Source organism: Phalacrocorax carbo, chromosome 12, assembly GCF_963921805.1.
Source record: "Phalacrocorax carbo chromosome 12, bPhaCar2.1, whole genome shotgun sequence".
Classification (NCBI taxonomy): domain Eukaryota; kingdom Metazoa; phylum Chordata; class Aves; order Suliformes; family Phalacrocoracidae; genus Phalacrocorax; species Phalacrocorax carbo.
Genome location: NC_087524.1, coordinates 1883979 through 1896612, shown reverse-complemented (window position 1 = coordinate 1896612; position 12634 = coordinate 1883979). Strand labels below are relative to the sequence as shown.

The following is a 12634-nucleotide window of genomic DNA, read 5'->3' as shown; positions in this document are numbered from 1 at the left end:
TTGCGGAGGCAAAAGTGACAAATGTCACAGACTCACAGAAATGGGAATGACAGACAGAGAGATGAAAATACCAACTAGTTTATCGCCGTGTACCAAAGAAGATCAGCTATTCCGAGTTGTCTCAGCAGATAAAGAGAAGAAAGCACTCCACACTTCCTCTTCAGCTGTGCCATGACTAAAACAGGCAAAGCAAATAGCCTGGGGCAGCTTCCCTGTCCCAGGCATCTTCCTCCTTGCTGAAAAGGCAAATCCGCGGGAAAACAGCTTTGCCTCCAGAGACTCCACCGTGTCCATGCAGCGGGGCTTTGAGAGCGGAGGAGGGCTAAAGCTGTGTCCTGGAAGCCTCACTTTGTGTCACCCGCGGTACAAAAAGCAGTGCCAATAACCACTCACAATTCCTCTGGATTAACTTGCTTTAGCACCAAGTAGTATTACCACCTCCTGGGAGACTAAGGATCAGATTTTTTTTAAATTTGAATGCTTAGTTAATAGGATTTAGCACATCAACCTTTGTTCACCACTAAACTGAAAATCATGTTTAAAACATTAGCCAGCATTGAAAAGCTCGCCGTGTCCCACGAAGCCACGCTGCCCGCTCTCTCCCCGTCTGCTATCACTCGGTGTCGTCTAGACTTCCACGCCTGCGGGGACCGTACAGGCAGTGCATTGCTTGCTCACGTGCAGGACTAGGCAGCTGCGTGACCTCTGTGGCAAACCCGACACGATGTCCTGTCACTTGGCCACACGGCGAGGTGGCTCTCAAACTCCATTAATCCGTTCTGCGCGCTGTTGCTATTAGTTCCCAAATACCTCTCGCAGAACATAAGCACCTCTGTGAGCTCAAGTTCCTAAGAAGCTGGGGAGCAGCTACAGACGCAAGAGTCAGCTGGGCAAGCGCTAGCGAAGAAAAGACGCGGCAAGTTCTCAAACCCACTAAAGGTGTCCCCGAGCGAAGAACGCCGTGAAGCAAACGCGTGTACTTGAGCATCTTCCCCCGAAGAGGGCAACAGCACTTGCCTGAGCTACTATTATAAATCGACATAACGTACACAGATTAATTGCGTGTATGCCTGGACAGTCAGGCTAGGTGCGGGTCAAGGGAGATGGGGTGATCAAAGGCGAATGCAAGCAGTTTGGAGTAGCCATGTGTAAACTCAAATATCTTTAAACTTTTTGTTGAAGAGGAAAAAAAAAAATCACGGGCAGAGCGCACCCCAGAGCCCCAGGTGCATATATATGTTACATCCCCCACACAAGCCGCAGGGAAGGGGACTGCCGTGGTTCAGCCTCAGCCGGCAGCTCAACCCCACGCAGCCGCTCGCTCACTCCCCCCACCCCTGTGGGACGGGGGAGAGAATCGGAAGAGCAGAGGAACTTGTGGGTTGAGATAAGCACAGTTTAATAATTACAATTAAAATAATAATTATAATGATTATGATTATGATAGTAATGACAATAATGATAATATAATAAAGTGGAAAAGGAAAAAAAAGCCAGAAACACAGGCGATACAGCCGCTCACCCCCTGCCGACCGATGCTGCCCGGCCCTGAGGTGCAATTGCTGCCTCCCTCCCCCGGCCAGCCCCTCCCAGTAACATACTGGGCATGACGTTACATGATATGGTTTGAATCCCCTCTCTTAGCTGTGCCCCCTCCCCTCCCGGCTCCTTGTGCCCCCGGCAGAGCCTGGGAAGCTGGAAATGTCCTTGACTTGCACAAGCACTGCCCAGCAACAGCCAAACATCAGTGTGTTATCTCAGCGTTGTTTTCATGCTAAGGCCAAAGCACAGCACTGCGCCAGCCAGAGTGAAGAAAATTAACTCTGTCCCAGCTAAAACTGACAGACACTGAGACATTGGTGAATTCCCAAAGCTGCATTTAAAAAAGAAAGTTATGAAAATAGTGGTTTTATCCACAGCTGGTATATCCACAGCATATACTGAGGCCCACCAGTGCTGCATTATCCTGAGGACGAAGCGCTCTGCTGGATTACTGATTAACACTGAAGAACTTTGGTTTTGGGACTCAACCTTTCTAAACAGCCCTTCTGTCTGGCACGCAAATACACAGATCTTTTTCACATGGGTCATAACCGTAACTCACAATAATTGTGTGCTGTGGAATACACATACACCCCCCAACAGAGACACACACAGAGCAAAGGTTCCAACCTTCTTGCAGCTGAGGGACCCCCGGAGAGTTTTCACACTTGCGCTTCTGCCTTCGCAAGCTCTCATGTGGAGTATGCCTCACTTGGCTTCTCTTTTGCTGAACACTCAAGGAGCACAGCTTTTCCCCTCGCTGCAATGTGTGGCCCTCTTAATAGTCTCACACACACAAGAACACGCTTTGGTTACTCATTTTTTAGATCGAGATCACGGAACTGGTGGCAAAGGACAGATGACACCTTTTACTGTCTAGCTTGTGGCACCTAATTTCTGTTCCAGCTGACTCCCTGCTCCAGCTTCCTGATGTGTTTCATTTGCAGCTGTCTGATGTGTTACTTGAAAAGTAAAGGAAAAAAAACCCCAAAGTCTTGCACAGGGGAATTAATTCCCTAAAAATGGTGACCTTGAGACCTGTCCTGTGCTCACAGACTGCAAGAAATAACAAGCTCTGAGAGCCATACAGGCTAATCCAAATGCCCTTCATAGGCTAAAATGTGGCCTCTGCTATAGGAAACAGCATTCGATAACCACTGGAGAGGGAATAAAACAATTGTACATGCTGTAGGTTAGAAGCATGAGTAACCAGTATGGGTAGTTAAGCTTTAGCAAGGCTTTAGGTTGCATGGTCCAGAGAACATTAATCATAAGAAACTTCAGAAGGCAAAAACGAACCGGTCTTTCCATCAGCTTTTGCCTTTCAGATGAAATGATGACATTTGGCTTCTGTACTTAGGTGAGGTAGAAAAGATTTCCTGCTATAATTCCCAGGTTAAATGCTTTTTAGTATCTTTCAAAGCAACATTTACCTTTAAATTTGAACAGCTATTCACTCTTCCCACATTGATTCTCATATTCATTTTATATTTCAAATTGCAGATGGTTCATACCATTTTATTGCATGGATTTCCTATATTATGTCTGTATTGCATTGCTCTCTTTAACTACTGCCTATGCAGTGCCTTTAAGTACAATGCATTAACTCGCTATCATGTGAGAGGTGCCTACCTGAACTCCCTGTGCTCCTAATGCAACTCTTCGGAAATAAGGGAGAGAAAGGGAGGGCAAAGGCCCCCAGTGAAAGGTAGTCCTGGCTGTCTTAGGATATACTTGTCCCACTGGGATGACATAGCCAGTTACTGGGGTGGAAAGCTGTGTGAGGATGCCACTATAGCCGTCTGCCCTCCAGGTCATAACCTGGACCTTACAAGATGCAACAGCTATCATCCACAAGAGCAAGAGATGAGGACCATTTAACGCCAGGGAGCCAAAGGTGTCTCCAGATTCTGCCAGGCTTTGCTCCTACACTAAATGAAGCATCACCTCTGCCCGCTTCTGACTTCTCAGTTATATCCTCCCCAAAGAACAACTCTACCTAGGAAGAATCTCACAGAAAAGTACCTGTTCCTCTGAAGAACTTTTGGGACTGGCATAAGTCCTTTTCCACTGAACTCTACACCTTTGTCAATCAATCGGAGCTTATTTCACAGCACAGGGTCCACACAACACCACTGCACGTACTGAGCCCAAACATATTGTGAACACAGGACCATACTTCTTACTGACCTGGAACAATTTATCAAAAAAGAACACAGCTTTTAAGCTACATCCACTTGCCTCAGGCAAGTTATTCTCCAGCTGCAGCATGTCTCCTATGAGGGGCAAAGGAACTGGCCCAGGAGGCTGCTTGTTTCAGACATCCTACATCTTCCTCCATGCTGAACAGACAAGGAGGCAGACAATGCAAACCTGCAAGAAAATGACTGTGGCTCCCAGGCGTTTAATTGTAACGTGGGACGGGGATGGGGGATCAGGAAGGGCAGAAGCTGCATCCTAGAAGGCTCGCTTTGTGAAACCTGCAGTAAAGACAGCAGTTCAAAAGTAACCAATAGCTGCTCTCGTTTCCTCTGGGCTAAACACACTGGTTCCAAAAAATCCCTTGCTGCCAACAAACTTGGATGAACTGCTTTAATTTTTAAGTGTGACCATTTTTAGGGTCAACCTTGTTCTACTTTAGTATCATAAAGCAGGGACAACCATTAATCATCAACAAACCTTGCATTAACAAACCCTGTCATACTTTCACAGCATGTTTGTCTTCTGCCTATTACTATTGTTGATGTTTATCCTCTGATGAGGTGCTGCAAATGCAACATATTTATCTTCAGCCCATTATATACACTCGTGGTTATCATCCCATTGGATATCTTTTAACATTTCTCTTCAACCTAGAGTTCCAGGTTAAAAAGTATATTCCATTCTAGAAGAGTTGTTTTTCAGCTGTTGGGCACGTTGCAGGTCCACCAATGATTTAAGAGCCCATTCTGAGGACTGTGGACATCTCCACAAAGTACTGCTCTGAAAGTTGGATGACTTCAGAATAACCTGTTAGAGCAGCTGGGCAGGACTGTCTCAAGATGCTGGGGATAAAAAGCATCCTCTGGAACGGCACATTTCTGTTTTTGCTTAAAGGGCTGTATTTGCTAGGCTGATTTTCACCCCCTGCTTTGCAGTTGCAGTCCAAGTCCTCAAGAGCTGCTTCAGCTCTGAAGCAGATGCACAGACCGCTTGGATGAGATACTTCGCCTCTTGACTCTCACCTGTCAGCTCTCCCTTTCCTCCGTTCTCTTCTGTGTCCTTTCCTTCACGCACCTGCTACTTTCTTATTATCTTTTCCACCAGGAAATGCTGGAGAAGAGAAGAGATAGAGATGTAGTCTCCCCCTGTACCTCTGTACCTGCTCTGGAACTTCTCACGGACTCTCCAGGTGAAACGTTTGAGCAGCAACCAAGTTGTGCTTCCGCTTTGGGACTACACATTTCCCCAATACATATGCTCATCGTGTCTCTTCTGTGGTGCTGCTCTCCAAGGACCTGCCATCCTTGCTGTGATTTCGATTCTACCAGTCACACAGAGAGCCCTCAGGCAGAGCGGGGAATAGCTACTCAAAGACAGAGCTGGGAACACAGCTGTCAGCTCTTGGCCTAATTGGGATGCCACTGTCACACAGTCCTCCAGCCAGCCAGGCAGTCAGTCTCTAAAATTTCCTCCCAGTAAAGAGTCACTTGTGGTACAAGCTCCTCTTCCCATTTCTGCTTCCTGGAGGTGGGATGCTCAGGAGTTTGTGAAGGAATTTGCTATTTCTTAGCTCTCTTACCTGAAAACACTAAGCGCTTGATGGCAATGCATGGCTAGATGGTTTTTCATCCTCAGAGTTCCTGGAGGTTTTCACCTCTGTAGCCGTGAAATAGGATTGTATATTCTATATGCAGAAAAGCAACTTTTTTCAACAGGAACAAGATTTGGTCCTTTGCCTTTATTGCTTTACCGTGTGGAAGTGTTTTCTGCTGACACATCGCCCCCCCGTGGCCCTTCTGCAATCCTGTCAAGGAACGACCGTGAGCAGAGAAATGCCATGTTATCTTCCCCTGAAATGGTCTATGCCCCCCTCACACAGCTTCCTAGCCCTTCCAACAGCACGCTGGGTTGCATGTCGTGAGTGAATCTCTTAATCTTAATCTCTTAATAAACTAGAAAAACCACCTGTGGTTAAAACAACACATGGCTAAGCCAGCAGCTGTACAAAACCAGATCCAAATAGGGGTGTCGCTGGAGATTAGGGTTTACAGCTAGTACGTGCATAATCCAGAGTGGTGTTTTGTACAGTCACAATCTCCTTAGTCACAAATTTCCTGTTCTCTGCTGAGCAGAAGACAAACTCTAGCCCTCGTGCCCAGGAGGGCTAGCACTAGCCTATCCTTGAGTGCAACCCTTGCTGCCCAAACACTCTGAGAATCCTTGTATCTAACTGGCACGTTAGGAAAATTTCCTAACGGGCTCCTGTCACGTCCATAGCTGCCTTTGGCAACACAGCATGCTCCAGGCAGACATTATGGAAGGAGAGTCTTGCTGCTGCAGAATGAGCTTGGTACATTAAACCATGCTTAAGAAGGGCTAGGTATATACCTGACTCCTATTTTCTCTTAAGAAAGACTAGCAGCCCCAAAACAACTTCACTATTACATGCCAACTCATGGGCTCAAGACAATAAGGTGCTCTACCGGGTCCAAGGCAGCTGGAGGTGCTAGAGGATGTAAACACAAAACAGAGAGGAGAGCCGTGCCGTTCTTTCTAGGCCACTTCAGGAATTTATGCAGAAAGGCTGCTCTTATGAGCCCAGTGAATCCTTCTTACTGTGGATCTATGAGTTTTGGCATCCCAACTGGAGCGTGGACAGTCAGTGTTAAGCAAAAGGGAAGGTGACTGGGACTCATCTTAGACCGAGCAGGGCTGCCATACACCAGCTCCATACCTGCCTTACACCTGTGCAGTCTGTCCCTCACTGAGGGTCTGAGCGTATTGTCCATGTGCAAAAACGGAGAGGACTTAGAATGACATTGGCAGTGCGCTGCCACTGGAGCACAGAGCATGTCCGGCCACACTCTATGTCCAATACTTGATTTGCAGGTCATGTGCCATGAGCAGAATTCATCTGGCTTGCTGCCATGCGATAGGACAAGTCACTGGCACTCATGGCTTGCTATTCTTCTTATCACAAGGAGATGATCATTGCTAGAATGCAGATTGCCAGCTCTCCAATGCAATTCCTTGGGCTACAACTGCCACCCTTGATCTTGGCCCCCACATCTAGCCAGAGCACAGGGCCAGCTGCATCCCTGCAGTGAACAATCCTTTTGCGTGCCAGCATCTGCTCAGTGCCTCTAGCACTGTCTTCCCAGAAAGAGCTGGGAATCAGAGATCACTAGGCTGGAAGATCAGTGATCTTGTTTCGACTCTAGAACTATCTGCCCTGGTAAGCATTTCAGTGGCTGGCCAGCTCTGGATGATGTCCACCAATCCAGACCATTTCCAACCTGATATGAATCAGGAACTTTTCTGTTCTTAGAGATGGGTAGGGCCCAGGGAGGGGACTTGCATATGGTGGAAGCTTAGTCCCTGATCACCTGTAAGTGCTATATGCTGTAATGAAAGTCCTCAGTTCTTCCAGGGAATTTAGGAGCTCTGAGCAGCACCCTCAAGCTTTTATACCAGCAGCCAAACATATGTGATTCTCCTCCACAATGGCAGAGAGAAAGGATGGTGCTATCAAAAACACTGGTGAGTCTGGCTGAATCACGTCTACCTCCTGTATAATCTACAGATGCATGAAACACTGGAGAAACAGGACTTTTGGACTGTCTGCCACCTTGCAGGCCACCATTCAAGCGATCATTCAAATACCAGTCTCTAGGCATGAGGACTTTACATCTGGCTGGCTAGATCCTCTTGTTCAGCAGAACTGCAAACACACCATGAATCCTGAGAAGATGACAATCTGTCAGATTTTAAAACAGGCTGCTGTTCTACGTGGTAAAATTTCCTCCAACACAGAAATGATAACTCACCCGCGTTGGAGGATGTCGCTTTGATAACACTAAAATGTCTAATTTGCTTTCACAGGTAGAAGAGTCATCATTGAGCTAACTATGGAAAAAGCAATAGATGCAAATGGCTGGATACCTCTGGGAGACTAATCCCTGTTCTTTAAAGATGCTCATCCCAAAAAGGCCTTTTTTCAAAGTGAACTCAACCCTTTCTCAAACCCTACATCAAGGCCATATAGAACAGTATGTTCTACTTTAAACCCAGGATTTTTAAAGTGATGGTGAAGGCTCTTGAAGGTCATCTGCCTCACCGCTTTTAAATAGCACTAGGGAAAAGTGTCCATCTTAACTACTTACAGTGGCTGTACGTTGACTGACAACATTATGATCTTTACCACACTGGCACCTGACAGGACATTCTTCTGAACAGCCTGTGGGAAGTTGGAACCACTTCTTTGCTACATCAGCACTTGTACTATCCTCAGCTGCAACTCACTCAACAGCCAGCTTGAACTAGCCAGGGTCAATAGGTACCGGGTAAAAAAAAAAAACTCAGAATAGGAGTACCTGTTCAGTAAGAAGGGCTCTGCTAGATTAGCAATTTGGAACACTGTTAATCTGGTAGAGAAGCAGCTTTTTGTGCTGGGCATACCTCTTCAAAAACTATTAGGATCAAAATTAATTGGTAAAGTAGAGAAAGGATCTGCTAAGTCAACTGAGCATGTGATAAAGCAATACTTCTTGCAATTTCACCCGAGGGCCAGACAGTCAAATATAGTTGCAGGAATACTTGACATAGAGTTTAAAACATGTTCTCTTCTATGATCTCTCGTAGCTGGAAGGAGTTTGTCTTTATCAATAGACCCTTTGAAAAAATAAAGAGACAACTTACATCATCTTTCCAACAGGAATTTGAGATTCCAGAGAGACAAATGCAGCAAGTTGTTTTATTGTAAATTTATAATAATTAGTCTCTCTATTTCAAACAGATAAAGGTGGATACCAAAATGAAGTGTTTTCAGTACAATGCTCATAACTCCAAAGGCCCAGGTATCTTCTCAACGCAGAGCTCAATGAAGAAAAAAGTTTAGGTCCTTCTGCTACTAAGGGAAAATGTCTTTACAGGTTATGGAGTGCTCTTCCTAGATAGAGTACTTCACGTGGGACATAGGACTAACACACAGATAGCCAGTATCAACGTACGGGTTAGGGGTAGGCTTCTACTTTTCACTGCAGAACGACTGAGGCAACAGAACCTCTTGAGAAGAGGAAAATATTACTCGTCCTTAAGCCTGAATACAGCCTACTGTATTCAATAGACAGAAAAAGTTACCAGTCTTGATGTTAGCTGTAACCAAATCCTTGTCAACATACAAAATTGCTGTTGTGCAACTTAAGCAGGGATCAGTCTGACTCATAGCCCAACTCCAACTTAAATACTGTTATAATTTCATCGTTTCTCCAGTTTTTTGTACTTGGCTTCTGCAGAAGGAAAAACAACAATATTTCAGGACTGGATAGGTAAAAGCTTTGAATCCTTAATATACATCTTAGGATTCAAGTTAATTCACAGTATCACTCGGTCATTTTTTACTAAAGCATTTAGGCAAATACAACTACCGTAAAGTTTTTAAGAACCAGGTGCTTAAGTCAGACAACTAATACTAATTTAAGCCAAGGGGACTTGGGTGCCTGGTAGAACTTTATGTATCCCTCTATTTGCAGGATTAAGCACCTGTCTTTAAAATTTGGGTCAGTGCATATTGTAAGAGAGATCTCAAGCCTCACTAATAAGCTGTAGTTCAATAATACCTGTGCTAGTCTACCTCCATATATCAAGTTACATTAATCTTTTCCCAACACTTGCCACTTCACATACAATATTCGCTGCTCAAAAGCAGCATAGGCTACTCTGCAGCTCAGGCTCGTTATACTGAGGAGTTTACTCTGTATTTTTAAACCCCCTTGCAAGGGACTACGCTTCCAGGGAGTAACAGTACAGGACAATAGTTACCAAGTTTTTTGGAGTATGCATCCAATTTATAAGCTGCCTGCTCCAGAGCTGCAACCTGTTCCTCAATTAGGTTGATTTGTTCCAGATACGGCTGAAGAGCAGCATCTTAAAAAAGGAAGACAAATCCTATCTGTCAGATCTCAGTAATTAGCTTCCAAGAAAAAGTTCACACTTGAAACACAAGAATTCTCATTACATTCTCCAGCTAGAACAATTTAAAAGCTCCTTCTTCCTCCTGCCCCAAAATCAAGTGCTGATATTGATAGCCGTGTTCCAGAAAAGTATGAAATGTTTGAGAGTACTGGCTGGACTCAACACAAGTAACAATATAACATGAATCAAACAAAGCATTATTTCATAACGGATCCAAAATTTGGGTAAAACAGGACATAAATTCAGGTGTGTTTTCCCTTGTGCTACTCTATATAGTCTGTAACTGTAAAGAAATACACACAATTGGCACTGTATTCTATTTTCAGTCAGTTTTCTTTCCTTCAGCAGCTAATGGAGCATGAACTATCTTAGATGCTTCATTTCCCAAACATGTGTACTGTTCATTATACCCTTACCCTATTTGCTTTACTTACATTTTTGATTTAAATCCTTCAGATTTCTACTGATGTTTATAGCAATATCCTTCATTTCTAGGTACTTCAAGCTAGTCAGCTTATTCATGTTTTCCAAGAGTTTGTAGTCTTCACTGGTGGCTTAAAAAGAAGAGAGTTTATTTTAATGAGAAGCTGATGCAGTTTGAATTGGGTGCAGACTCTTCAAGAGGACAAGAGATTTCAAACCAATAACCAAACGTAACAAGAACATTTTAGAGGGTAATACAGCTATTAGTATAACGTTCCACAAAAAGAGAGATGACATTTTGTGAATAGTAAAAATCAACTGGACTGATGAATACTTATTCACTTGCAATTTTTTTTTTAGATAAATTACTCACATTTCTACTTTTATTCTGTCAGTTAAACACTTTTGTTTACAAAACTGATAGTGCAAATCCAGACTGCCGATCTGTACCATGACCCCTCCAAGTCCATGCACATCAGAAGCGCTGTGGAGTGCTTTCAAAATTAGAGCTTATGGAATGCACTGATTTGTTGAGCTGTTTACTTTGCTCCAGTTAATGTTGCACAGCAGTTTATTCTAAAGCACGAATGTTAGAAAAACTGTGTATCATCCTTGCTCTCACTCAGAAACAAAAGAGCTGCAGGTGTTCCACTCTCAGTCATGCTTCTCTTCTAGTCCTTCTTAACCTAGACCCCTTTGTTTGTTCGTTTTACTATGTACAAGGTTCTGCAAGACTAAAAAAAATTTTTTTAAGTTACTGATATCATACTGAATTCCTTTGAAAAATGTGCTATTCTGGGGCTTCATTAATATGACTAATCTCAGTGGTGTTAGTAATCTAGCAACATGCCAGACTTGAACTGCCAGTCTTACTAGGTATGATCTAAATAGGTATAGTTTAGACAAACTATACAACACATTTCTTTAAAAGAAAATTAAAAGAAACAAAAACTTACTTGCGGGTCAGTATTGTAGTGCCTTACCTGTCAGTTCACCGGTTAAGTAAGTGGCCATTTTGTTGAACATGTCTTTACAGAGCTCATTGATGTCTGCCTCTGCAGGTTCCTTGGCTTCCTCCGCTGTTTCAACAGCAGGATCCTCTAATCAGGGTACAGACATTACAGGGTTAGTGGAAAGGTAGCAGGTACAGAAACACACCGTGAACAGTCCCATTTTTAACCCTTCAAATTGACTACACCTACTTTCCGTATAAGCTGCCTACTTTACGACAAGGAGTAACAAACCTATGCACTTTCCTTGAGGTAGTGTCAAGATTATTTCAAAATAACCCTTTAGGGAGCATTTAAGAGGTAGGCACCTGGCCTGACCACACTCGCACGCACCAGCCCCCCTGCTGTGCTTAGACAGGAAAGGAATTTGGGGAGAATTTTTGGATGACTTTGTGCACAACGCTACTCATGTTCACTTCCAGTCACTGACTCGGAACAGAACAACAGCCTCCCCAGCCCCTTCCACGACGGGCTTCAACAGATCCCCCACCAGCGGGAAACGATAAGCACCATTTTTCTTCTCCAAACCCATTTCTACCACAACGTGCCCTCGTCCTGCCCTCAGCAGGAGCAGTTCAGCCCCTCCTCCTCAACCCGAAACGATGCTCTTTCCTCTGCCGGCAGCTTTTGCCGGCTTGAACACGACGCCTGCGCCAGGCCCGCGGCTCCCGCCGGCCGAAGCAGCGGCCCCGGGGGGTGACGGGCACAGGGGGCCGGGGGGTACAGCCGCCGGGCCCCAGGGCAGCGCCCGGCCGGCGTGAACGGGGCCGCGGGCAGGCTCCCACCCCACCGCCGGGGCCCTTCCCGCTGAGGGGCGGCTGCGGGAGCAGGCCGCGGTCTGGCAGGGCCCGGCACCCGCCGCGGGGCCGAGGGGCGAACCCGGCCCGGTCTCGGTGTCAGGCCCGGTCCCGGTGGCCCCGGCCCCTTACGCTTGGCGGGCTGCACGCCGGCCTCGGGCAGCCCCTCCGCCGCGGTCGCCATGGCGACAGGCCCCCTCCCGCGGGCGCCTACTTCCGCCTTCGGCTCCGCGCACAGGCCGCGGCCCCGCCCCTCGCTCCCGCGCATGCGCTGTCCCGGGGAAGGCGGTGGCATTACCCGGTGGCCGCCGACACCCCCGACGCCTTCCAGCGCCGGGCTCTGCCCGCCGGGCCCTCCCCCTCCCCGTCCGCCGGGTCAGGCCGCAGCCGGCGCTTGCCCCCTCCCTGCCTCTGGCCGCGCCGGGAGGGGAGCCCCGCGCTCCCGCCTGCGGCGGGTGCCTGAGTGACCCGGAATGTGTCTCGGGACGGGGCCTCCACCACCTCTCTGGGCAACCTGTCCCAGAGCTTCACCACCCTCAGTGTAAAAAATTAATTACATCCAGTCTAAGTCTCCCCTCCTTTAGTTTAAAACCATTTCCCTTGTCCTGTCACAACAGGCCTTGCTGAAGAGGCTGTCCCCATCTTTCCCATAGCCCCCCTGTAAGTACTGGGAGGCCGCAGTAAGGC

General features: G+C 46.4%; 1 protein-coding gene across 1 annotated transcript; it reads right to left on the bottom strand.

Annotated features, from left to right (window-relative positions):
• Nucleotides 1–8483: 8483 nt before the first annotated feature.
• On the bottom strand, nt 8484–12220 carry BLOC1S2 (biogenesis of lysosomal organelles complex 1 subunit 2). The gene is made up of 5 exons (XM_064463697.1): nt 12080–12220; nt 11124–11240; nt 10152–10271; nt 9565–9669; nt 8484–9032 (listed from the first exon to the last, which is right to left on the bottom strand). Exons 1-5 carry the CDS (start codon nt 12213–12215, stop codon nt 9001–9003), a joined length of 510 nt encoding a protein of 169 aa, XP_064319767.1. The 5' UTR covers nt 12216–12220; the 3' UTR covers nt 8484–9000.
• Nucleotides 12221–12634: the final 414 nt, after the last annotated feature.

Excerpts from the sequence above, each read along its gene's own strand:
- BLOC1S2 (XM_064463697.1), bottom strand. The coding sequence starts at position 12,215 with ATGCGCGGGAGCGAGGGGCGGGGCCGCGGCCTGTGCGCGGAGCCGAAG. Across the intron at positions 11,241-12,079 it reads CGGCGTGCAGCCCGCCAAGC|AGGATCCTGCTGTTGAAACA; the intron begins GTAAGGGGCCGG and ends TACCCTGATTAG. Across the intron at positions 9,670-10,151 it reads GAAGGATTTAAATCAAAAAT|ATGCTGCTCTTCAGCCGTAT; the intron begins GTAAGTAAAGCA and ends TCCTTTTTTAAG.